At 43.9% G+C, this 27,063-nt stretch overlaps 1 protein-coding gene across 4 annotated transcripts; it reads right to left on the reverse strand.

Moving 5' to 3' along the window:
* Window positions 1-3,190: 3,190 nt before the first annotated feature.
* ACAD11 (acyl-CoA dehydrogenase family member 11) lies at window positions 3,191-27,062 on the reverse strand. 4 transcript variants are annotated; one of them, XM_066629097.1, is made up of 20 exons: window positions 26,904-27,062; window positions 24,598-24,697; window positions 23,213-23,338; window positions 22,591-22,752; window positions 20,940-21,104; window positions 20,302-20,440; window positions 18,784-18,905; window positions 18,242-18,348; window positions 16,792-16,918; window positions 15,146-15,223; window positions 13,668-13,806; window positions 13,450-13,557; window positions 12,452-12,550; window positions 11,686-11,752; window positions 11,095-11,180; window positions 9,437-9,508; window positions 6,634-6,788; window positions 4,886-5,002; window positions 4,393-4,502; window positions 3,191-3,855 (listed from the first exon to the last, which is right to left on the reverse strand). In XM_066629097.1, the coding sequence occupies exons 1-20, from the start codon at window positions 27,041-27,043 to the stop codon at window positions 3,741-3,743; spliced, it is 2,334 nt and encodes a 777-aa protein (XP_066485194.1). In that variant the 5' UTR covers window positions 27,044-27,062; the 3' UTR covers window positions 3,191-3,740. The 4 variants fall into 4 exon arrangements, with proteins under 4 accessions (XP_066485194.1, XP_066485192.1, XP_066485191.1 ...); XM_066629095.1 differs by lacking the exon at window positions 26,904-27,062 and having other exon boundaries at window positions 24,598-24,745; XM_066629094.1 differs by lacking the exons at window positions 18,784-18,905; window positions 20,302-20,440; window positions 24,598-24,697; window positions 26,904-27,062 and having other exon boundaries at window positions 23,213-23,321.
* Between the last annotated feature and the right edge of the window lies 1 nt (window position 27,063).

Raw genomic sequence — 27,063 nt, forward strand, 5'->3', positions numbered from 1 at the left:
TGTCGACATAGTTGACTCTCCCAAATTTTGTCTCTGTTGTTGGAATGAGGTACCAGTTAACTTTTAAACAAACTGTCTTTCAAACCATTAGTAAAGATATGAGGGAATTCTATCTTTAAAGGTTGCACTCCAAATTTCCTCTGTTAATTTTTCTTCATTGACTTCACTTTGTTTCTAACCTTTCAGTCTTTACCTTCTGTCCTCTGCGGTTGATAGTGTTTTTTCATGAAACAAAAACATACGTTTGCAATAGTAGATTTTACCCGGTATGTTGATGCTATTTTAAAATATGAAAGAACAAGAACGAAATCTGAGTTATCCAAGGAAGTAGTGGCAGTATCCTTGCAGGGAGGGCAAACTGAGATCAATCCTTCAAGAGACAGACTTCCTTGGAAAGCCAAACAGAGTAACATGCAAACGTGGTTTTGTAGAACAAGTGTTTTAAATTCATTTTTACCCATAAGTTGTTTTTAATATTTATATGCCTCACAGTGTAAGGGTTTGAGGTCCACTCCATGTTTTCTGAGTAGCTCTATCATGCCAGAATTCAACTCAGGTTTAATTCAGAACTCCAGCTCACTCCACCCAGTTCTACATCTTGTCTGGCAACAGTGGAAGATTTTATAGGGCCCCCCCTCGTGTTACTAGCCAAGTTATACAATGCAAATCATAGTCTGAATACTTCTCTGACTTTTTCTTGGGTCCCTGAGGGCTCTTATACACAGACCAAGAAAAACAGATGGAGACATATCCTCTCTCTCTCTCTCTCTCTCTCACTCACTCAGGCATCCACCAGCAAGCCCCAACTACCCAAAAGACATGCGTTGGCAGAAGGCCTAAAAGGAAGGTCTGTGCATGTACAGCAATATGTGTACCCCTGCTACCTTCAGACCTTCTACTGATGGTATGCTTGGCAAGGACACTGATATTGAGGGGTCAGTCCCACCAGATGAGCCCCCCAAGACAGGGCTGGCTTTCAGGGAATTGGGCTCCCTGGGGAGGCTGCAGGAGGCTTGGGTAAGTGCACCCAAGCCCCTGCAGCCCCGAGTGGCACAATCCTGGGGATTGTGCAGCTGCCTCCTCCCTGCCTCCAGGCTGCCCTCGCCCCTTAAGGGGCAGAGGCCAAGGCCCACAGGCTGGGGCATCGCAATGCCCCAGTTTGAAAAGCCCTGAGTTATGCAATTGGGATTGTTTACATCTTAACTAAATGAATGGCCCAATCCTACTAGCACCAAGCACTGTAGAAACAAAAGTTCTGGCAACGTTAGGTACTTTCTGAGCTTTCCGCAAGAGGTGAGCAGCTGGCTCCATTTGCCAGCGGACAGCAGATGTCTGCCGGGACAATCAAGTGAGCACAGGGTGAGAGGTAGGTGTGAGTGTAATGGGGAGGAAGATGGATTGTGACTGGGTGGATTTATTGGTGGCAGTGCCCCATGACCTCACTGTGCCTAAATATAATACACTGCACTGCCTCACTGATATTGCTTCAGGGGCTGCAGGGGTAAGTGTGACAGCTGCTGGTCAAATCTGTATTGATCCCTTATGGCAATGGTATTGGCCTCAATTGCCATGTTCAGCTCCCTGCTGTTGAATCGCTCAGACTCACTCTCTGCCAGTCTGTAAGAAACCCTTTACCTATAGGGTAAAGGCCCTAGCAGAGAGTCACATCCCTATGCCACAAGCACAACATTTCCAACTTACTTGTTTTTCTAACCCTTGCCACACAACAATGGCCTCCCCCTGCCAGCAAGAGCATGACCTCTGGATAAAAGCAGAGCCAGAGACAGCCAGTTCAGCAGGTTTGTCCAGAGGTGACACACTGCAATCTGTACAGGTCCAAGAGATCTCTTGAGGTTTGAAGTGGGGAGGAGCAGAGAAACTTCCTTGTTGGGCCTTGGACAGACAATTCTGTGCAAAGGAATGGGCTGGGTGGCTTGCTACGTATTTTCAGGGATAAGGAACTCTATTGAGTTCAAACCCACCTTGCTTTTGTACCAGGATCTAGTCTTGGATGCATGCTTTAAAAAGGAGATCTTCTCAGGACTTGACTGCTAATGATGCAACCGGAAGGCTGCAGTTAAATAGCAAGTTCAAGGGGGCAACTGTAAAGCAAGGAGGGGAACTTCACACCTTGCATCTTCCCTCTGGCCTGCTTCCAATGAAGACATGCTCTGGTCCCCTTTCCGACAAGATGTGGGCAGTGGCAGCCCCCTTTGACCTCTAGCATGCCCCGCTGTTTCGGGTCATCTCAAAAAAGACTCAGGGCCCAGTCCTATTCCAGTGCTGGTTCCTATTCCAATCCCACCAGTGCTGGTGCAGCTGTGCCAACAGGAAGTGTGCTGCATCCTGCAGTGGGGGAAGGGTAGTCAAAGAAGCTTCCTCAAGATAACTCTCTTAGGTGTTGCATTGCAACTGCATCAGTGCTGAAAAGTTGGATCGTTTTGGGTCCTGAGGAGGCTGCACACAGGGTAGCCAAAGCAGAAAGTAAAGGAAAAAGTATAGGGACTCCATAGTTTGGTGCAGCTCACTCCCCCCTCAGCCACCTGGAGGGGACTGGATGGGCAGGTGAACAAGTTTTTTATGCTATTTGGCAGGGTAGAGAAGGATGGCATTTTGTGGCTGGCTCAGGTGGCATGCAAGCATCGGCCAGACCTGGATCTCCTCACCCACAGTGAACTTTTTCCTTGAAATAAACTCTCCTATCATACCTTTTCCCCCTTGTTTAAAAAAATATTACTGTCTCATATATATTCAGTGCAATATAGCCTAGAGCAGCAATTTTGAACTGCTGTACCACGGTATATTAGTGTGCCATGAGTGGTCGGCAGGTGTGTTATAGGAGTTTGGGGGAGGGTCATTTATTAGTAGGGCTATTGGGGGATGTGAGCCCCCCACCAGCTGCATGGTGCGCCTTTTCAATTGTCAAGAAAAGATAGTGCGTCTTGACAATATTAGTGCTTTGTCAGTGTGCCAAGTGCCGAAAAAGGTTGAAAGCCACTGGCCTAGTAGACTTTATATTAATGGAGACAGAAACACAAATATAGATTCCTTTTGGTATTGACTAATTTTTTCCTTCACTTTGTGATAGCAGAGCAAGAAGGAGCAAGAGCCCAATAAGCACAGGTCAGCCAGAAATGACAAAACCTTAAATGGAAAATTGAACGTTATCAATCAAATAGGAAACCCAAGGAATTAAACCAATTCTTGTTTAATAAATCAGACACGAAATTTCACATGTTGAGATCACCTCAATGAAACAGAAGAATGTGCAACTGTGCATTTCATTACCAAAAACTATGTAGTTGACCAAGTTGCCTTAAAGTTAACAGGAATGTTCTTCAATTTTACCAGAGTCTTATGCAAAGATGTGGCTTAAGGCAAAACATTTTGGAGAAGCAAAACCAGATATGGCTCTATAGTTTTACCAAAATGATTACAAAGCTGGATTGTTCCCACATTTTCGTAAATCCATTTTACATTCAGAAATGAACTCCAGCAGCACTAGCTGAGATGCTGATTATTTGCCAACTGGAAGCTCAACAGTGGAGTAGGAAATAGGATCGGCAAGAGAGATCCATTAACGAGAACCGTTATCAAAAGAGATGTTTTTTCAGACTTAACTGGGACATTCTTAGAGCTTCCCTTCCTAATTTAAGAAGAATCATGATTCACATCTGTACTTGGGATGCAATCACGATTATACCAAGCGCAGTGCTAGAGATAACTAGAGATACTCAGTACTAGAGGTGAGCATTCAACTTCTTGGCTTGTTCAAGCAGTTCTAGTTTAGCTATTGCTGAGAGGTGAACTTCATCAGGCCCATCTGCCACACGTAAGGTCCGAATATAGGCAAACCTATACAAAAGAATAGTGAGAGATCAGTTCTGGTTACTCCTGCAGCTGTGAAACAGATGATAGGTAGTTTCTTATGCCTTTGATCCCTGCTAATAGCATCAAATTTACATCATACTATAAAATATATAGTATATTTTATACTATAACAGTCCAATTCTAATCCTGTCCCTCACCAGTGATGGGGTCAGGGTGGCCCTGTGTGGAGTGATGGCCAGACGAAGGCTCATTGACAAAGGTAAGTTGACAGGGGAGGTAGGACAGGGTGAGAAAAGATTGCTTAAGTCAATATACTTTCAGTGACTATGAATGCAGTTAGAATACATGAAATGACCATAGGCCTGCAAATTTGTAACCCAACCAACCATACACAACTCAATAAACCTGCATGGTGATCTCCACTTGATTTTGTAGTCCTGGACATATAGTAAAAACAGGAGATTTGTGCTCCTGATGGTTCCCCAACCGTACACAACTGATGGGATGTATGCAGCTTGGTATGTCACAAGCTCGGTAGGCCCCTGAATATACAGCACTCACATTTGAGCCAAAGGAAAGTCGTCCGAGAATCCAGCACCTCCGCAAACTTGCATGGCACAGTCAATCACTTTAAGGACTGCTCGGGGTGCTACCACTTTGATCATAGCAACCTGGAAAGATGAACGAGATCTTAATTGTAGTTCTGTACCCACCTTTTTCAAAGCCAAATTAATGCCTATGCAGAACAGATGTGAAACCTTGCCAGTCACTTTGCAAGATTTATGGAGTGTTTATGTTTTCCAGCCTGCCTAAAGAAAGTACACTGCTGAAATGGTCTACTAGGGCTATGCACTATGAAAGGTTATCATGAAAACTGCAAAAGAGCCAAGGCATTTATCAAAACACACACAGTTGGGGTAGCTTACTATAACTTTCTAGGTATGAAAGATTTGATGTACATTTGTCATCCAGCACAGTGGGTCCCCACCAGTTAGAGAGAATCCAATCCTTCACAAAATCCATTTTTCCTGCTTTTGTGGTACTGTCCCGTTACCTCTTTCCTGGCTCCTTTATTGCCCATGGTGTCTATCCTGCTGGCTGCTTTCAGTGTAAGCAGTCTCGCCTGTTCAATGGCGATACGGCACTCGGCTATCCAGTGAGCGACAACTTCCTGCAGGAGAAGGACAAAAACCCAACAAATACACGTGAAGAATTTTGCATGCTTCAGAAGTGAGATACAAATGCAAAGCATTAGAAAACACTATATACATGATAAACATCATCAGCACAGGTCTACGCACGTTTCATTGTTGCAAAAGTTAGCCCTATTCTTGGGTATATTCAGGGTGCACAATCCAAATCTGGCATCAGTTTTGTCTGATTGGCTCAAGTATATTTTTATACTTTATTTTTATATATATTTATATATCAAATATACATAAACATTTTTATTCAAGTTAAGAATAATCACAGTGATAACTGGAAGCAAAAGAAGAACACACAAATAAAAATCACAGTATCACTCGTAGTGCCCGCAAAGGTCGGGCTCCAACCAGAGGCCTAGGATCATCGCCGATATCAACGGATAATTGACGCAGTTCCAATAATAGCAGCTCTTTGCAGCTCAGCAAGTGTAATTGCTGGTGCGTTCAGCTGTTGCAAATAGTTGTCAAAATTTGTGGAGATGGTTCCTAGTGCGCCTACAAATATTGGCAGCACTTTAGTGTGTTTCATCCACAATCGGGTGGTTTCTAGACACAGTTTGTAGTACTAGTCTATTTTTTCATGTTCCTTTTCTACTACCCTGTGGCCACATCATCTCTCTGACACTGTGTTGGGGGCCGGGAAAACAGAATTTACATTTCAAATTTAAATAAATTACATAAATGAATATATTAGAGATGGAACATATGAATGAATGAAGCTCTTGCAATAGCTCAAGGCCTATAAAAGGCCTTGCGCAAAGCAAGGCCAGCCTTTCCTTTGCTGCCGCTGCTGCATCACCGATGTGAAACAGCAAAGCAATGGAGGGAGCCCTAGGCCTACAGCTCATGTGACAGGTCAAACAGTCGCCCTCACGCTGAGAGCAGTTGCGCTGGGCCAGCACGGGCTCCAGCAAGTCTCTGGAGGGCCAGAGGCTCATTGGAGACTGGGGGCTCCGCACGGGACAAACTGGGAGTCCCTGAAGGCCGCATTTGGCCACCAAGCCGGGGTTTGGGCACCCCTGTTATAGATACTGTGTATAATGTGTAGTCTGCCTTTCCAGGTAGAACCCTATTCAAAATCCGCAATTGCTTTGCTTAAAGAAAAAGCAGTCCCAAGGCTGTGCTGTTTCCCTCCTGAGTGATGCCAAATGGTTCAGTACAACATGCATTCTCTGGGTCAGCAGGAGCAAGACCCTATTATGACAGAAACTGGGAGCAGCTCCTTGGAAATCTGGTGCACCATTGCACTCTACTGCTGTCAACATTTCAGCAGAGAAGCACTTAATAAGAAGATGTAATGCAGGATACCAGGATGCTCTGAGAACAATGGTGCTATTCCTGGCTCAGCCACATCCCTAATGGCCTTAAAAAGAGGGAGAAGGTCCAAGTCCCTTTGGAAATGCGCCTGTAGATTTATAGCCTGTGAGAGGCTATATTGTTCCCAGTTCCTGCACATTCCTTACTGTTTGATAAACATTCTGCTTCCTAGCATCTGCTGGAGTCCAGCTGTACACTTGGTCTTAGGATCTAAAACACTTTGAGGAAAGGGTAGTGTGCACAACAGGGTGTACAAAATCAGAGAGAGATGTAGACTCACATGACGGTACAGCTTCTTCCCAAAAGTTGTCCTCTGGGACGAACGCTCACACAGGATACGTAGAGCTGTTTCAGCTGCTCCTATTGACCTCATGCAGTGGTGGATCCGGCCTGGTCCAAGTCTCCCTTGAGCTATCTCAAACCCTCTTCCTTCCCCTGGAGTGCAAAAGGAGAAAGGTAAATCCATCAAGTTACCATTTGATTTTCTCAGGAGACTTTGCCTTTCCACAGCTAATGTAGGACAACTTGTTAGGCAGTGCAGTATAGTGGATAGAGTGTTGGACTGGAAAGAATCTCTCTCTCTCTCTCTCTCAGGGCCCAATCCTATCCAACTTACCAGTGCTGTTGCACACACAATACAACCCTGAGGTAAGGGAACAAACATTCCCTTACGTAGAGGAGGTTGGTTAGGATAGGGTCCACAGATTAACAAAGAGAGAGAGAGAGAAAACGGGGTAACCTGAACACTGTCCTGAATTTTTTGGAAGGAGAAAAAAAGATACAAATATAGAGGGTAGAGCCTCCGTTAGCCCGCAGATAACATCAGAAGGTCGCCAGTTCGAGGACACCGGCAGCTCCCTGAACAGATGAGAATGGCGAGACCTTGAAGCAGCTGACAAGCCCAGCGGAGTGATTCCACCTGCTCTTGGTGTGGGCAAGAAGCAGGTTGGCTGCCCTCCATGTGAGAGATGGAGCTGCTTGTCAGCCTGCGTGGGAGAACTGGAGGCCAGAAGTGAGACCAAACCAGGAAGATCCATCTGAAATGCTGTTGGTTCTTGAAAGAGAGAACCTTTATGATTGTAAAAATCCCCTTGAGGGATTTAGAAACGCCTGCCTATGTAAACCGCCTTGAATAAAGTCAGAGGAGTAATCCGATGACCAGAAAGGTGGTATATAAATACCTAGTTATTGTTGTTATTATTATAAACAAGAAGTAAATGTTTTACCAAATAGCCTGTTCAAGACTATCATAAATCTAACACCCATAAATTCATACTGAGCAATGAATATCTCCTGCTGTTAGTGCTGCATATGTCTAAGATTCAAAACGCCAGAAGGAAGCTAATCCTCAGTTTAAGCCATTTCTGCCCAACATTGCATATATGCAACAGGGACCAAATGTGTACACCTGTGGGCAAGGCAAAAATGGGTTAAAAAGAAATAGCCTGACAGAGTTTTAAAAGGATCGGATTGAGGTTCTATTAGCCTGATGTCTGCTAGAGCAATTACTTTAAACAGAAACCCCCAAACTAAAGGACAGGAGAGATATTTCTGAGGCGTCTACCTCTAGCGGCTAGAGAATTTAGTTGGAAATCTGAACACTTGGCAGCCTCTATGGAAGGACTTGGGGTTCTATGGCCAAAGGCACTCATTATCCTGCTAAATGAAGAGGCAGTGCCAAAGAAATGAGTTGCCAAGCAGCAGCTCTATCTCCCACCAGTTACAATGCAAGATTAGAAATCCCCTGTCTTCAGAAATGAGCTAGTATAAGGAAGAGATATCACTGGAATGCAGGGGAATTCATACAAAGACCTGCCACATACCCTGAGAACACTGGCTGGCTCTGTCTCTGGGACTTGTTGATATTAGATGAACTTCCCCTACCCAAGACTGACCTAGAGTACAACCCTAGCCATGTCTACTCAGAAACAAGTCTCAGTGAGTTCAGTGGTACTTACTCCCAGACTTAGGGCCCTATCCTATCATGGGCCAGCACCAGTGCAGAGTTTCAGTGCTGGTGCTGGGTGTTGTAAACATGCTGTAAAGTACATTTATGGCACCCTCCATGTAGGGAGTGCTGGCACCGGCCCAGAGTCAGCTGGTGCTTAGCCCAGTGCTGGACAGATGCCCCCTGGAGCATGGTAAGAGCTCCAGGCAGCAGTGAGGGCCTTGGGGATGAGGGGGTGGAGGGGGAGGAATAGGGGTGGCAGGGGGGTAGTACCAGAGGAATCCTGCTGCGCCGTACCCTATCCTCCGTACTGGGCTGCAAAGCCTGACACATAGGTTCTCAAGCCTGCATAGGCAAAATAGATGGTGCAGTCTTGAGAAGCCCCATTGTGGGGTTTGGGACTTTTCCCTCAGGAAGGAGATGACAGTCCCTTTCCCCCTAAGAAACCCATCAAGCCTTCTGTTTAGCAATACAAACCCCAAGGTGGAAGGGGATTACTTTGCCTTTTAAAGGCCCCATGCCAGAAATCCAGCACTAGGACCCCACAGAGTTGCAATATGAGGAGATGCACTTCAGAAAGTTCCACTGACCACACAACTGAGAAGGGTCAGGCTGGGGCAGGCCCAGAGATATTTTATGGTTTACACCAGGGCTGCCCAAACCCCAGCCCGGGGGCCACTTGCGGCCCTCAGGGGCTTCCAATTCGACCCGCAGGGAGTCCCCAGTCTCCAATGAGCCTCTGGCCCTCCGGAAACTTGCTGGAGCCCGTGCTGGCCCAACGCAACTGCTCTTAGCACGAGGACGACTGTTTAATCTCTCACCTGAGCTGTGGGACGAGGACTCCCTCCACTACTTGGTTCCATATCTGTGATGCAGCGGTGGCAGCGAAGGAAAGGCTGGCCTTGCTTTGTGCAAGGCCTTCTATAGGCCTTGAGCTACTGCGAGACCTTCATTCATTCATATAAATTCCATCTCTAATAAATTCATTTATGTAAATTTATTCAAATTTTTAATGTAAATTAATTCTTCCCCCCCCCCCCCCGGCCCCAGACACAGTGTCAGAGAGATGATATGGCCCTCCTGCCAAAAAGTTTGGACACCCCTGGTTTACACAATGAGCAACACCGAAACTCACCAAGTATTAAATGAGAGGCAGGTACCCGAACATTGTTAAAATGCACTTCAAAATGTCCACCATGAAAATAATCTATAAAGTTGTGAAAAAGACAAAAGGTAAGTTTCCATCAAGAGAGAGTCAATATTTTTATTTATTTTATTTTTCACATTTTTAGACTTCCCTTCCTCCAAGGAGCTCAGGGTGGTGAACATGGTTCCTCCTCTCCTTCTGTCCTCACAAAAACCCTGTGATGTAGGCGAGGACGAGAAATAGCGATTGGCCCAAGGTCACCCAGGAAGCTTCATGGTTGAGAGGGGATTTGAACCTGGATCTTTTAATTTTAATAAATGGTGCCACTAGTGATTCAATGTTCCAAACACAACATGCATGCCACACTCAACAGCTATCTTAAGGGTAAAACAATGTTGACCATCATCTTTAGAAAAAAAAAAAAAGCTGTGCTAAAAATCAATGTGCATGATTTTTCAGCCAAATTGTTTTTAGGGTTCTTTGAGACTCAGGGGTTCAGGGCCCAAATGGAGTTTGCAGTATTTGTTTCTTACCTACCCTGGCTGGAGAGTCATATTGCTGCCCGTCAGCCAACAGAGGTTGCAATCTTGATTTTTAAAACACAGACCCACTAGGCATGTCTGAAGGGCAGAACACGGCAGGTCAAACGTTTGGGTCAATAGAAATTGACCTCCATTTCCAGCACTGTTTAAGTGTTGGTGATTTTTCTGCAAGCACCTGGTGTCCCACTGAAGCTTCTTTCTTTTAAGGGAGGGTCCTGATCATTAGAATGATTAGGTGGTGGCAGCAGTGACTAAGTTACAGGGGGATAAATTCTGAAGTGCCTTCTTGTGACCATCTCCACAAACCCTACTAACTGCAGGTGTAGTATATGGCTATGAGACCGAGTTGTGAACCAGGACTTTCCCCATTTCCAATATTTCTTTTGCCCTAAATTCACTAACAGTGCAAGATAGCACAATCCTATATTGCACTGGAACAGGCAGGCCAGGAGACCTGTGCTGTATCCAGCGCAAGACTGGGCCCAGAATCGGCTCAGCTGGAGGCAAGGAAAAACTCTTCCCCTTACCCCTGGGTAAACCACTACAGTCCCAATGAGTCTCCTCAGACCTGTGCCACCTCAGGAGGTGAAGCAAGTCCAAGAACGGAGCAGCTTGGAGCTGCTCTGCGCTGCTCAGGGAATGGGTTGGGATTTGGCATAACTGCTGGGTCCCAGTCCTGCCTCGCGCTCCCCATCCGCCCACCCCCTGGAATGCTTTCCACCCACCTGCCCCTGGAATGCTCTTTGCCCGCCCTCCCCCCACCTCAGAAAGCCTCCCTCCCACCTGCCCTACCCAGATGCCTGCATTAGCCAAGCTCAGCTGACACAACCTTCCCTCCCCATATCAGTGTGGAGGCTGAATGCAGCCAAATGTGCTTTACGACCTTGGGCCTTGTGCTTTATACAAGGTTAGGACTGCGCCCTAAGTGACCTTTAGGCAAGCTGCACCCTTAGGCAAGCTGCTCCCTCTCAACCTCAACTGCAATATGGGGGGACAAAAATACTTATTCATCTTACAGGTTTGTTGCAAAGATTACATCAAGATTGTACATGTGAACCACTTTGCACATTCAGAAAACGCAAGACAAGTATTATTATTACTTACCAAAGTAACCAAAGACTGAGAGTGGTCTTATAAGTTTGACTCCTGGTGTATCCATTGGCACAATGATCATACTGTGCTGTTTATATCTAAATCAAAGCATAATAAATAGATGTTGTTGAATCTCAGTTAAAAAATACAGAACAAGAAATAACCATGGAATATGGCTATCCAGATAGAAAGATGATTTATAAACAATATTTTCCCTATGTCTTTGTGGATACAGAAATCACATTGTACCTTTTCCAGGTGTTACACTTCCCCAAGTGCCCCCCAATCCCAGTGTGAATCCTTTAGTGAATGATTCAAGCAGCTTCCTCATGAGGAAGCTTACACCATGGCTTCCTCATGAGGAAGCTACTTGAACCATTCATTAGTGAGGCTACACTGTATCTCCAAAACTAGGCGTGATAGGGCAAAACAGATGCCATTTTTGCAATCAGCACCCCAAATTCATATCAAACCATCATAAATTTTGGGGAAAACTTTTCTGACCCTCAGTTTTGCAGGCCTGTGTTATTGTAACTATATTCTTAGAATTCCCTAATTGAAACGTACAGATTAAGAACCCTCAGTTTGAAATTTGTTTCATACCTGGATGCAGATGTATTTTTATCTTTGGCCATCACAATAGCAAATTTGCAGTTTGGATTTCCAGCTCCTAAAACACAAGCACAGAACAGAATTCCCAGTAAGAGCTTTGAGATGCTGCCCTAAAGCTACTATATAATCACATTCATTGAGAATGTAACTATAATCAATAGAAGCCATTTTCAGGTAAATGTATGCTGGGTCAGAAATTCAGCAGATCTAGCTGGCAATTAGTATTCCTGAAAGCTAATAGGCCCCCTCCCATGCACACCAGAGTTAAGTAATGCACCTAATAGCTAGTTTTATTAGAGAATACTTCTACAATTTCTACAAGCAGCAGGTGCCTGTGCTCTAGCTGGGAGCTGAAGCAGCCAAGTCCAACAGACTGCTCTGTCATCACTGGTCACACAAAGGTCTTCATCAGCCATTGTGGCTTGCATGGAGACCAATGTGGATTGAAGTTCCACCAGTTTCAGGGGCCTTTGGTGCACTTATGATTCAAATTTCGATGCAAACAATCCCCAATGTTAAGAATGTGCAGGTTGTGCTTGGAAAGCACATAAGACCTGTTTTCAATTTTTTTTAGCTCACAGGGTTCATGAGCAACGTTAAGAAGTTTAAACTGAATAGAGCCCAAAGCACCAAGAATGTCCAAAACCCAGCTGATCACTTCACCCTTGTCACTGTTGCTGTGGTCTCAGTCAGATCCATTCCAACCAAATCAACCCATCCCCTTGCCATTCCGCTCTTAGGAAAGACCTCGACTCACCACTGCTCCACCACTTCTTGCCATGGACGACATAGCTGTCTCCATCTCTCTGAAGGCTGCACTCCATGTTGGTGGCATCACTGGAAGCAACATCTGGTTCTGTATCAAAGGAGATGACCTGTCAAACGTTGTGGTTTGCAACCAAAGTGACTGTCAGGAGCAATTGCCAGAAAAAGTTGTGGTCCTGCCTCAAGTGTTGTTCTCGGGATTAAAATAACTCTTTCCTCCCTACAGGAAGTAGATTTTCACATAGTGTAAGATCACATAAGAACATAACATAAGAACATAAGAACAGCCCCACTGGATCAGGCCATAGGCCCATCTAGTCCAGCTTCCTGTATCTCACAGCGGCCCACCAAATGCCCCAGGGAGCACACCAGATACAAGAGACCTCATCCTGGTGCTCTCCCCTACATCTGGCATTCTGACTTAACCCATTCCTAAAATCAGGAGGTTGCGCATACACATCATCGCTTATACCCCATAATGGATTTTTCCTCCAGAAACTCGTCCAATCCCCTTTTAAAGGCGTCTAGGCTAGACGCCAGCACCACATCCTGTGGCAAGGAGTTCCACAGACCGACCACGCGCTGAGTAAAGAAATATTTTCTTTTGTCTGTCCTAACCCGCCCAACACTCAATTTTAGTGGAGTACAAGTACAAGTACGAGTATGCCTTCACAAGTACGAGTATGCCTTCAGGCATGTACAGAGTGCTCCTCTCAAACAGTTCATATTATTTTTTGCTGAGCACAATTCATGCAACTAAAGTGTGTGGAAGATGTGGGTGGCCTGTACTTGTTACACCTGAGTAAACCACTTTAAAAAATAAAGGTCTATGTTGGTGGGGAGGAGAGAGAATATTCTGAATTGGTTTGAAAGTTTTATTTGCTCTATCATCACAATTGCAGCTGGATAAGATAGCTTAAAATGTTAAGAGGGTGTGTTTTTGCCCTGCTACATGTTAATAGCTCCTGTTTTAAAATAAGAAATTATCACCTGTCATGCAGAAGCAGGAACTAACTTTCCCTTCAAGGAGAGGCTCCAGCCATTGTTTCTTTTGTTCTTCTGTCCCATACAAGTGCAGGACCTCCATGTTTCCTGTGTCTGGGAGATGGAAGAATGTTTACCAGTACAACTCCTATTCCATCCAGCAGACAGCGCTCATTGTATAACGGCAGTGTCCACTGTGGCAAGGCAATAAAGGCTTGGCTAACCTGGGGCATGGCAGTTGAACACTTCGGGGGCAAAGTAGCATTTGCCAGTCTCCTCTGCAATCAGGGCATAGTCCAGCTGGCCAAGGCCACTCACAGCTGGCAGAAAGAGGTTCCAGAGACCCTCTTCTCTGGCCCTTTCCTGTTGAAAGGAGGATGTTCCATGAATCAAGTAGCTCCAGCTCTGAATAATTATCTTATGTGTACTTAAGTAGAAGTTACTAAAATCAGTGGGACTTGCCTTGAGGTAAACACAGTTAGGTCTGGTCTCTACAGTTGTATTAGGATGAAATTAGAAGCAAAGTTATGTGGGAGTAGGCTCCATTGACCAAAATGGGACCTACTTCTGAGTAAGCATGGATAGGACTGTGGTGATAGAGGATTGTGGCATTATTCCATTCTCTGCTCTTTCGCTCTATTCTTGCCAGTGCTCCCAACCATTATTGCTAAGTGTAACTTACACACAACTCAAAAGATATTACTGAGATTTGTGGACTTGGGCCTAGAACACGCAAAAATCCCATGGAAACCAGCATATCCCAGGGATATAGCTCATGTCTGGATGCAAAACTCATGTGGGTTTCCTTATCCCCGAGTTTTTTCCCCATAGAATAAGCCAAGTGCCTTTTCCGTGTCTTAATCCAGTGGTTCCCAAAGTGGTGGGCCACAAAAACCCACCATAGGGAACCAGAACTGGGCCATTCCCTCTTAAGGGGAGTGGCCTAGTAATGGGTGTCCCAATGGCGTTGCAGCAATCGTGGTGCTGTGGAAACTCAAGGGCTTTTCACTTTACTGGGGGGAGGGGTTCCGCTGGCTTCAGGGAGGGTCTGGGAGGCTCTGTGGGCCTCCTCAATGCTTAGAAATAGCTTCATTTTGGGACTGGAGCGCACTACTGGTTTTCACGTGACCTCCTGAGTCACCCTGTCACCCCCACGCCTCCACTTGCTTCCAGAATGGCTTCATTTCTGAGCCAAACAGAGGCAAAGGAGAATGGGATGGGCCTAACTCTGCAGCTTTAAGCAATGAGTTCTGTGTGCCCCCCCACCCTGAAACACCCGGAATGCTGCAGTGCTGCCCCAGTCACCCCATATGCTACAAGCCTCTCAGACACTCACCTCTGGCCTGGCACCCAGCCATTCATTTTGTATGCCCCTGGCCGGCCACCAACTTCACATGCCACTGTTTCCCCACCCTGAATAGCAGCTCTCTAGAATATTCTTTCTCAGCTCTATATTTTGTACCTGTTTGTATTCATTGCTTTCCTATCCTCACGCTTTTTATTTCTCTAATCTGCTTCTGATTCCATGCCTTTTTAACCAGTCTGTAGACCAGACCAATACTTTTTAAACAGAAAATGTTGTATTATTTTAATTGAAACATATGTTAAGAAAAGCTATTATTCAATTAATATTTGCATAGGTGAAAAAGTGCTTCAGATCAGTCCTTCCATGATTATAGTAATTAAGGGGAAAAAATAGTACCTTCAGTCTCTCAATTGTGGGTGGTTTTCTCCATACATCTGGGGAATTTTTATTTCTGGCATAATACTCTGCCATTTCCTAAGAAAATTAAGTACATGAAAAGTGAACATTCATATGGTTATATACCAATCTTACTGTAAGATAACAGCCTTCTTTTTTCCACAGCCTTCATTATTATATCATTATTCTATTTATTTTTATATGGTAATTGACTTTGCAAATTTAGAGTTGTAATATAAACATCTGTGTCCTACAAAGTCATTGAATACAAAAACAAATACAGTATAGTAATTAACATAATTTGGAACAGATTCATGACATCTCGTTTTAGTGCTTTTCATTCAAAATCTTCATATATTCTACAGCAGGGTCAGGAAGAAGATTAATTAGGATCCACTGACAGATCTCTGGTTGATCCACAGGAGGTCAGCAAATATTTATGACTCCCTTGTTAGCAGTTCCACCCCACCCCTTCTAAATTAGGCTGCTGAAACAAAGAAACCAGGAGTAGGTCTTCATGTGAAATGAGGCTATGAACCAAATTTTGGTTCAGCGGGTTAAGTCCTGAGCCGAGCTTGCGCTCAGAGGCACCTGATGTATACTTCTGAGTTCTCAGCCTTTTTAACATCTTTTATATTTTTTACAGGCCTGATTCTTTTATGATTTGCTGCTGCTCTATGCTCTTTTTACCGGACTATTTTTTATCTGACTGCTGTTTTTATGATATGTGTTAATATGTTTTTATTTGTTTTAAATTATGTTTTTAATCTGTTTTAACATGTTGTAAGCCGCCTTGAGTCCATTTGGGCAGAAAGGCGGGGTAAAAATAAAGTTATCATCATCATACCTGCACCCTACGCCATGCCACAATTTTGGTAGACTGCCAAGGATATCATTAAAAAACAAAGTAGATCCCACAAGCTTCAAGTTTGCCCAGAGCTGTTCCACAAGATGGTTAACAGGGCCTAGTTTTTCCCTCAGTAGAGAACTGGTTTACCCAGTAATGGGCAGAAGGCTTCAGGGAAAAGGGGTGGGCCATAAGGAGGATGTCAGGAACCTATTAGTAATGATCAAGCCCTTCTTCAGTTGTTCATCTGGAGAGATGAACAGATAAGGGTTTCTCCATAGCTTGCGGCTGACAGGTATGTTTAGCTCTGTCCTCCTGATTTCTCCCCACAAGCACCACCCTGGAACCCATGAATGCTGAAGGAGAACTGCAGAAGATGCAGATTTACAGCTTGTCACTCAGGGATGTGAAGACTTGCACCAGCTGAATTCCCTGTTCAACTCAAATCCGGGTGACACAGAAGCCCTGCTATTTCTTGTATATGGGTCACATTCTTTCCCTGAAAAGCAAGGGAAACACTCCCAGCAAGAGAAAACACTAAGAGCTAAATTAGGCATATGCCTAGAGCTACAGCAGTCAGCTATGAATGAAAACCTGTGTTGTACATTCATAACCACAAATCTATACTGCTGAGATGCAATACATGTAGTTTAGTGGTTCAGCATTACTGTCAAGACTTTTATCAGCTTTCCTCTGAAAAACCCAGAGAGCAAAATGATGTTGGGCTTCTTTTTATAAAGTGATAGTAGGTTCTCAACTGGCTGCTATCTACATCAATGCTAAGTGTAATATCTCTCACCTTTTCTGCTGGAAACACGTGCTTTTGCATGAAATCTTTCACCTTCTGGAGCACGACTTTACCTTTTTCTGACTGCTGGAATAATTCCCCCATATTACCAGGCTGCATACCAATGGTAAAGGAGGTTCTTGAAGGAAAAGAAACCAAAATGAGATAAGATTTTCTCTGCATTTCTGTAGCCATAAAGAGAATGCAGCATTCTGGTTCATTTCCTTAAATAGTACCCTTCATATTAGCAAAATGTTTGTAATTACTGTAGTTGCTGTTATTTCAAATTTATATATTGTAACTGTAAATAAATGGCCCAATAATCAGATTAAAAAGCTGGTATTCAACCACTAAGGCCCAAGTCCTAACCAACTTTCCAGCACTGGCATAGCTGTGCCAATGGGCATGTGCTCATCCTGCAGTTGAGTGGAAGCCACGAAGGCCTTCTCAAGGTAAAGGAATGTTTGTTCCCTTACCTCAAAGCTGCATTGCCCTTACCTTGATAATGGAAAGTTGGTTAGAATCGCATCCTAATGCATATCTGATAATATATCAATTGAAAAATTAATTTAAAACTTAAAATGGTGACCAAAAGTATCATACATAGAGAAGAACTGGAAGAACTCACTCACTGAACACTGCTCATTGGACCAATTGCCCACTTAAATATACAGTTATGCCTCAGCATCTGCAGAGATTCCGTTCTTGGAACCCCCATGGATGCTGAAACCTGTGGATAATCAAATCTGCAGGTCCCTAACCCTACAAACGTGAATGGAATGGTGCTCCAGTCATGTTTGGAGTGCCTTCTGAGGGCTAAAAACGAAGTGCCAATTTTTGGCCTTCCAGAGACCTCAGAAGACCTCCTGAGGGTTGGGGAGGTCACACAAGGTCTCCCCAGCCCTCAGAAGGCTCTCCAAACACAACCTGAGCAGAGCTCCAGTCACATTCAGAGGATTACGGGGTGGCAAATTCATGGGTTCACAACCCGCGGTGAGGTAAAACTCGAGATCCATAGATACGTAGGCATGACCTGTACACTGGTATGACAGCTGAATGTTCACAAAGCAGAGGAGAGTGAGAGCTGAGCTTGTGAAAGGATGTGCTGCCAAGTATACGCGCTACAGTGGCATCTTAGCAATGCAGTGTTTAGGGAAGGATTTCCCATCATTCGCCAAAATAGCAAAGCAAGGGATAGCTGGCTTTTCTCAAGGTCAAAAAATGAAGAAAACCCACACTGCTACTTGCCATAACATTGAATTAATTTCATTTTATCTTGTCTTACACTGCTGACAAATGTACCTTTTCACACCATTATCATTTTTTTCACATATCCCTAAACACGTACCCCAGGTTGGAAGCCAACACATTACCTCCTCCCCACATACCCACACACTTTACAACGTCAATTGCTTTGTGCTGACATCTTGAAAACCTTCTTAAAAAAAACAAACACACTTACTTTTTTGCAAGGCGCAATCCTGTTTCTGCCAAGGGTTGTACTAAGCTGGCAAACTCATAACTGTTTTCTGCAGCAGCATTTCCAAGGAGGTATCTACCATATACACCCTAAAGAACAAATAAAGTATATTTGAAGGATTAAACAGGCAGCTGGAATTCTACCCAGCAGATGGATTGATTTTGTTTTGAATTCTTTCAAAATATGAAATAAGGCCATGAGGAAGTGATGATGGATAAATGTCCTTTCCTTCCCCCAACAAAACTGAAAACATCAGTACACATGGATCGGTCTGAAATATTCTCATGGCATTACATTTAGGGATTGCCATATGTAGCACAGCACTTAATATCAGCCAATGCAATACAAACAATTCTGCCACTGTAATCACTGGTAAAATACATAATTTGGAGACTAATTACCAGTTATATAGTAGTATAGCAGTATAGAATTGTTACAGCTCTGACGTCACTTAAAAAAACTTCAGTAACTTTACAAGAACTGTTTGCAGAATTTCTGTCTGAAAATATCTTAATAGGTATTACCTGGCATATTGAAGCAATTTTAAAATAGGAGAGGGCAAGAAAAAAATTCAGGTTGTCTAAGGAAATGGTGGCATCCCTGCAGCGAGAGTAAATCGAGATGAATTCTTCAAATGAAGGAATTCCTAGAAAATCACAAGAAACCCAGTTTGGGGTTGCAAGCAGTCTTTTTCTTTGCATTTTATATCAGCTATGCCTTTTTGTTTTTTAAAAGTTATTTGTTAACACAGTTGTAATGAAAAATATACAAGTATCCTTTTTCTCATGATGATAGGCTAACCAGACACTAACACTGGGAATATTCAAATTCTGATTAAACTAAGGCAGGGGTGTCAAACTTGTTTCATACAGGGGGCCGGATAGCATTCCTCATGCCTGCTGAGGGCTGGAAGCGATGTCATTAGGCAGGAAGTGATGTCATTAATCAGGTCATAACCAAAAATAAGCACTTTTTCTCACTTAGGAACTCATTAGCTGCAAATGTTAGATGAGAAAATATGTAAATCTTGATCATATTTCAAGATATGGGAGAGCTTGATTTTCAAGCTGGCTGCCCTTTCAGCAGTAACAGCTCAGCACTGCTCAGCAGCTGAGAGCCTGAGGGCTGGACAAAAAACTTCCATGGGCCACATCCGTCCCCCAGGCCTTATGTTTGACACCCCTGAACTAAGACATATCACTTTGAAATGCTATGTTTTCCAACTGTTTAAGGACCCAATCCTAAACTCAGTTTGTGCCGGTCGAAAAGCTTTAGAAAAGTCCCATATATCTTCAGAGTTGCACTGGTGTAAGTGAGCACTAAACCTGTATGGGATTACCAGCTGATTAAAACCACTTTGGTTAACCAATAGGTACTGATCAACAGTGCAATCCTATGCGTGTCTACTCAAAAGCAAGTCCCACTCAGCTCAATGGGGCCTACTCCCCGGTAAGTGCGCATAGGACTGCAGCCTAAAATCATCCCATTCTGCCCCATTTTTTAAGCCTTATATACTTTTAAACAACAATGCTAACCAATACAATGGTTCTTCATATTCTATATTCTTCAAAGAAAGTTGGCTCTAAAGCTATAGTTTCCAAGAGGGAAACAAATCTATGTGTGGTGTGCTTCCCTGAGCACTGCATTTATCTGGAGGGAAAGATGGGATATAAAAACGTTTTAATAAATAAAGAAATGATTCTTAGTGCAATCAACAAAGCACTGAATTGACATAATTTCTTGAGAATTCAGTGCAAGCATTAATGAAATGAATCTAGACTAAACAGTCTACACTAAACTATTTATGAAGATACATTTAGGCCCAAATCCTAACCCACTTTCCAGCACTGGCACAGCGGTGCCAATGGGACATGTGCTGCATTCTGCAGTTGGGTGTCACTCACGGAGGCCTTCTCAAAGTAAGGGAATGCTTGTTTCCTTACCTAGGAGCTGAATTGCCCTTACGTCGGTGCTGGAAAGTGGGTTAGGACTGCACCCTTAAACTAATAAAGGAAACATGAGCCGGACAAATGAGAGCATACCTGCAATGTTGCTTATATTATTGAGATTCCCCAAAGTGGTGGCTTTGGGCCAAAAACAGAACCCAATTGCATAAGCAAAGTCAGCCAGAGGGTGCCCTGTTGTAGAAAGTTCCCAGTCCAGTACTGCCATAACGCGGGCCTTGAAAACAGTCACAGAAATAAAACACGGAAGAAGTGACAAGAGTGAAAACTTTCAGATCAGCAATTCCTCTCCCCCACCCGACACATCGACTCTGGTGGATAGGGCTGCCAACCCTCCAGGATTCGTCTGGAGTCTCCTGGAATCAGCATCAAACTCCAAGTGACTGCTGAAGGCAATCCTAGGGATTTTAACATGCATAATTAAGCATTCCATACCCTTCTCTCCAATGAATCCCCTCCTATTTGTTTGTGCCTTTCTTAAGGCCGGTGTCCCAATCTAGCTGAGTTGTATGATTCTCTTCTGTTTCTTGCCTTGCGCAAGATTGCCTGTTAATGCATCCAAAACAGTATAGAAATGCTTTTGAGCAAAAAGATTTCCTTGGAGGGGGAAAAATATGTCACATATTCTCAAGCCCAGAAAAAAAGAAGCTACACTGATATCAAAATTCGATACAACCAGCACCAAAACTTTGACAAGCATACTATATGCAGGATACCTCTCTTGGATGAAAGATGACATTATCTATTCGAAAATCTCCATGAAGCAACTGTTCTTCATTATCGCCGGCAGGCAGGTTGTTTGCCAACCATTCAGCTAATTCATTCATAGCTGGAATATCTGTGTGAGCAGCTGCCTGATACTGTCGCTTCCAAGTTGAAACCTGAAAGCAAACCCCAAACAAAAATTCTTGAGAAGTAGAAAAGGCATGCACCAGGTTGACATCTACCATAAGGCAAAATATAGCTGGCTTGGGATGCAAGAGTAGCTTAGGCTGAGACAAAAGGGCTTGTGCAATCCTAACAGAAGTCTTTTTTTTCCTTTGAACAGCTGCTCAAACCACCCAACTGCTGCCAATCCCACATCACAAATTTGTTTTGAAATAACTCTCAGTCAGTGGCGTCTCTAGGCTTGGCGTCACCTGGTATGGGAGGCCCATAATGGACCACTGCCCATGCAGGACATGGCAACACCCCATGTGGTGGTTGTGGCAACACCTTATAGTCCTGCCCCCCTGGTTTTCTGACTATAACTTTTGATAGAATAGAGCAGGGGTGTTCAAACTTTCAACTTTAGGAATCCTGGACCTTTAACAAGTGTATAGAAGAGAAAATTTCAGCAGGTGCAGCTTGTCATCTGTGGGATGACAAGTTGCACCTCCTGAAATTCTCTCTTCTATACACTTGTTAAAGGTCCAGGATTCCTAAAGTTGAAAGTTTGAACACCCCTGGAATAGAGCATGGTTTCAGCATGGTTTGTTTCATTGCATTCCACATGCAATTAAGCATTGAATGATATATAGCATCATGGGATTATTCCAAAAACCCGAGATTTTAACAATTTGGCCAGTGGTACTGGTGCCACCACCCCCGCATGCATCACCTGGTACAGCCTGCAGCCCCATAGCATCACCACTGCTCTCAGTTGCAAAGGGGGGAGATGGGAGATACCTCTGTTTTGCAGAAAACAAACATCACTTCATGGTTCTTTAGATCCCAATCTATAAATATCAGCAGCCTGAGAAGTACTGATAACGTGGAAGCAAATTCTACTGATCTGAATGGTGTGCCTGCATGACAGGTTCCTTCACAGTGATTTCAGTGCATTAGGACAAAATTGGAAGTTTAGGAAATGGACAAAACAAGCACCTCTCTCTCTCTCTCTCTCTCTCTCTCTCAACAAGAGACAGACAAACACAATGACAGAAACCATATCACACAGGTTGTACGGCCCATGCTGGTTCAATGACTACCCTCATCTGCAATGGGACCATCACAGAAGGCTGAAATCTACAGTGTGTGGGTAGATCAAAGGACTTAGATGTACACACCTTTCCCCCAACACTTTTATTGCTTAGAATCCCAGCCCAAATGGTTTTCCAAGTAACTGAGATAAAAGACTGATATTACTGATTAATTTATTGACACCTGTTTGCGTAGCCTCTGCCTCTTTCTAGAATGTAAAACTAACACTGGTAATTAAGGCATGTAGAAAAAAATACTAAAGGATCACAGCTCACTTAAAAACATCCAACTTCATAAAATAAAGTAACCAGCTAGCCAAGAGCTACAGAGAGAAGATTTGCTTTTATTTCCCAGTGCAAACAATTGTGGGATTAGTCTGAAAATTCATTTTGGGGATGCATTTACCTGCCTCTTGCAGTACCTTGGTCCTCTTCCATAGCCTTGGAGGCCCAGTGAGTTCACATTGAAAGAATGCAGCTGGGCCAAGGTTTGTATTAGAGCTAGATACAAAGCAGATCTTTCAGCTGGGCTAACTCCAGGTAATGAGAGGTCTCGGAAAATACGACCCTTAAGATATCATAAGTCAAATATTAAATGGGAGAAGAACAAATGGGGAAAAATTACAGCTCAATAACACAAGATGAATTTAACATATCAGCATTAATCACAGGTCTGTGATGTATTTTTCACATATTGGCATTCAGGAAAACTTGATATATACCACAGACACTCGCCTATAAGAGTATCGACCCCACAGATAAGTTGAGTGCAGGTTCTGAGCCAACAATCAAATACAGTCTTGGTACAAAGGCAATAGTATTTTTACTAGGCTTCTGTTCAAGAGGCATTAAGTTGCCAGCACTGTGGCTGAAATGTAACCCAATCTAACCCAAACTTCCTTTTCAGTTCAATACTTGTTTGCCAGCTGCTGTTGGTTGTGTACTTGGAACACGTTGCCTGGTTCTTTGAGTCCTAGCCCAAATGGATCTGTATCAGGAAGGTGTGCAAGGAAGGTCTTGAAACTAACCGGTACATGCTGCATCACATAGAATTCCGTTCCAATCACAGAAGCATCACTGCAGTATAAGAGGGGCTCAGGAACAGGAAAGCCAGCTGCAAACAAAGCTTTCTGCACTCTATATTCTCTGTCAACCTGCATAGGTTAGAAATATATGCTTATGAACACTCAGAACGTGTGTGATAGGATGCAAAAGCCATAGAAAGTTGTGTGCTTGAGGCTGCCTTATTGAGCTCAGTGGAATTGACAGTGCAGTCTTATGCATGGTTATTCAGAAGTAAATCCCATAGAAGTCAGTGAGATTGAAGAGCAACTCCGGTGCAGCCTCAATACAGCCCCTAGGTAAGGGAACAAATGTTCACATACATTGAGGAGGCCTCTGTGACTGTCTTCCCATCACAGGAAACAGTGCATACCCCATTGGCACAGAAGCACCGGAAAATTGGATAGGATTAGGCCCTGATGCTGCAATCCTATACACACTTACCTGTGAGTAAGTCACATTGAATTCAGTGGGGCCTACTGCTGAGTAGATATGGATTGGCTTGCTCCGTGAGTCTCATGGATTTCAAACAAAATTTAAAAACTACCCTTTTAAGCCTTGGCGAAGTTCAAAATTAGTTTTCCATATGAAGAAAAGGTCACTGTGAGGCAGGATACAGTATAGTGTTTTGCATCCAACTAAACTCCAGATTACACAATAAAACTTTTTAATGAAGTTGTCAGAGAAAAGGGAGAGAGAGTATCATGGGAGAAGTCACCCGATACTCCAGCCCCTGAATCTAGACCAGTAATTTTCAACCTTTTCCACCTCATGGCACACTGAGAAATCACTAAAAGTATCAAGGCACAACATCCTCTTTTTTCTTTTTGAACAATGGACAAGACACACTCTACTGTCTGCTGGAGGTTCACATCCCTCAATGGCTCAATCAATATATGAGCCTCCCCCAAATTCCTGTGGCATACCTGCGGATCATTTGTGGCACACCATGGCTCAATGGTTGAAATAGCTTACCTAGACAGACTGCTTTGGCTGCCAAACTGCTAAGAGCATACCAGTGGAGGGGGGGGGGGTTTGTCAGCCATTCCAAACAGGAAGAGAAGCTCAATTTGCGAGTCCATGTGCTCTTCCAGTAGTAATGATGTTTCATTATTAAAGGCTGCCTGCACTCTGGCTAAAAGCAGCTGAACTTAAACAAGGATTTCTAGGAGGTCAGGTGTTCAAAAGTACAGAAAAAATGGGCAGAAAAGGGGGGGAACAACAGGTCATACACCACAGATGTACAATGAGGAGGCCATTAGTCTTTAGCCCTCACACAAATGACATATGCAAATGCATAGTGCCGGAAGATTTTATTGCGGGATTGATTCAACGCACTTTAATAGCATACCTTGTGAGCTTGTGGCAGGAGAGAGCCATGAGGCTTCTTTCTGAGCACGTATGCCTTCGAACCTTTCTTCAGGTAAAAGGTTGGGTTGGACTGTCCTGAGCTATGCAAACAAAGACGTTTATGAATGAACCTGGGCCTGTCTGGGCAAGGTCTACCCTTAACCTTAATCAAATATCTGAGTTATGGTGCTGCAAGAGGGGCCTCTGGCAGGGGCCTCTGCCAGTCCTGTTTCTTTCATCAGAAACATTTTTGCACATATTTAAGCTGGTGAGTGCTGGTGTAGCATAGTGGTTAAGAGCCTGAACCATGAATCAAGACGTTCACAGTTTGAATCTTGCCTCTACCATGGATTCCGAAGTTCCTCATTAGCAAGCACTTCCTCTCAGCTCTGGCTCTCCAGCTGCAATAGAGAGGAGGTAATAATACTTACAGCATAATCCTATGCATGTTTGCTATGTATGTTTGAAAAAAGCCCTATTATAGTCAATGCAGATCACCCCCAGGTAAGTGTGGCTAGGATTGAGCCTTGGACTGTAAATAGACTGAACACACTTTCTGGAGAGTCAGCCCTGAACAGAGCAAGACTTACTTCTGAGTAAACATGCATAGGATTGCACTGCTACTCACTTTACAGGGTTGTTGAGAGGATTGTTTCAACAGAATACAAATGAAATACTTAGCACACAGAAAGCACTATACAGTGCTAAACATTATTATACCGAGACACCAAGAAGTTGATCAAGCGGCAGAGGATCACTTGAAAAACAATGCTACTCTTTCTGGGATCAATTCCAAGTTCCAAACAAAAGTTGCAAAACTTTCACACCACACAGGTTCTTTATCAGGTATACGTGATGAAAGCCAAAGCAGCCAGGAGGACTCCCACTACTTAGTGGGGAATGCTCTGTATAACAGTAGCCCCACATGGGAAACTTAATTGATACTCTAACTGAGCAGTGGTCCTAGCCCAGCGCAAGCTGTCTGTGTCAGATCTGCACATTTCAGAGAGAGGATAACTTGGAGACCCTGTTTTATGATTCAGGGGTTCCACATGAAAAATCACATGGTCTGTTCTGTTGCAATGTGGAGATGCCATTCAGACATATTTGCAAGTAACTTCGGGATAGCTGGCGTAACTTGATAACTTTTCCCAGGTCACTCTTCCAAAAGATGTCACTGCTTCTCCCTGGCCATAAGTCAGTGGTGTAGAAATCACCACTGATTTGGTGATTCAGGAAGAATCTTTCTCATTCAGCCAAGCATTTATGTAGATAATAACATAATAATTTTAGGAAGCAGGATTGGCCTGGATGTTGTGATGTCCACTTTGACTAGAATGGCAAGACAGTATATTATTGCAACACAATACTAGCATAGGAAACTTAGCTGGTTGTGGCTCAGAGCTCCTGTAATGAATGTGAAAGAACCTGTGGATCAATAATATTGTCAACTTTTTTTTCTGGCAGAATTTCCACATTCCAAGCCATGTGGCAATCAGAAATTCAGCTGGTGAATTTCCTAACACAGAGATGCACTGATGGAGAGAAGGGAAATAATTAAGGCACAGAAACCATGCTAGCATGGCAGGTTGGTGGGAAGAAGGAGAATTGGCATTTCTCTGGGTTTAAAAACTTAATTAGCTTGTAGGGGATTCAGATACAGGCGATTGGAATGATAACCACACCTATGAAGTACTCTCACTGCCTAACACAGATTGTTTTGTTGATGCAAGTTGATGCACTTTTTCAGAGCTGATGTAAACAGCTGGAAAAGCTACACACAGTGTCTATGTGAGATTTATCAGTTCAGATAGCAGTAATTAAATTCTTGCTTCCCTGATTTGATTTAATAGCATTTATGCTTCTTTTTTTTAAAGTACACAAAGCATGTCGCCTACATTTTCTCAATAGTCCTCCTTACCAGAGTCTGTGAGAGAGGGATTGAAGGGGTTACATCATACCTAGACCTGGGGTTGAAGAGACAAATTCACACCTGAAGGGAGAAGGAAAGAAACCCAAACAAAACTTTGTACCCCCTGAGAAAATCCCTCTCAGTGGCTCTGCTTCTTGCAACAATCCCATCATGAATCTCTCTCTGTTGGACTTTGAATCCTTCTTTCCTCCTCCTGTGGGATCTGAGGAAGGGCAGCCAAGTTGCCCAAGAGCGCTGGGCAGAGAGGAGGACAAGGGCCCCACTTGGGAAGTCCTACACAGCAAAGGGGTCAGGTTGCAGGGAAATGGGTACAGCAGCAGCAGGGGTGAGATCCTGCTTTGGGCAGCTGGGGGTGGGGGTGAACTTGGCATTACCTGTACTGTCTGACCAACAGAGGCTCCAAGGGCTGCTGCTGGGAGAAGCGAGGCAGCTGCCTGGCCAGGTATCTGTCCAAGGCTGCTTGGTCAAACCTGTGCTGCTCCCTCACCACCGTTGTCTGGGGCTCGGATGCCATTCTCAGGCCTGGGCTGCTGC

The sequence above is a fragment of the Tiliqua scincoides genome, chromosome 5 (assembly GCF_035046505.1).
Source record: "Tiliqua scincoides isolate rTilSci1 chromosome 5, rTilSci1.hap2, whole genome shotgun sequence".
NCBI lineage: Eukaryota > Metazoa > Chordata > Lepidosauria > Squamata > Scincidae > Tiliqua > Tiliqua scincoides.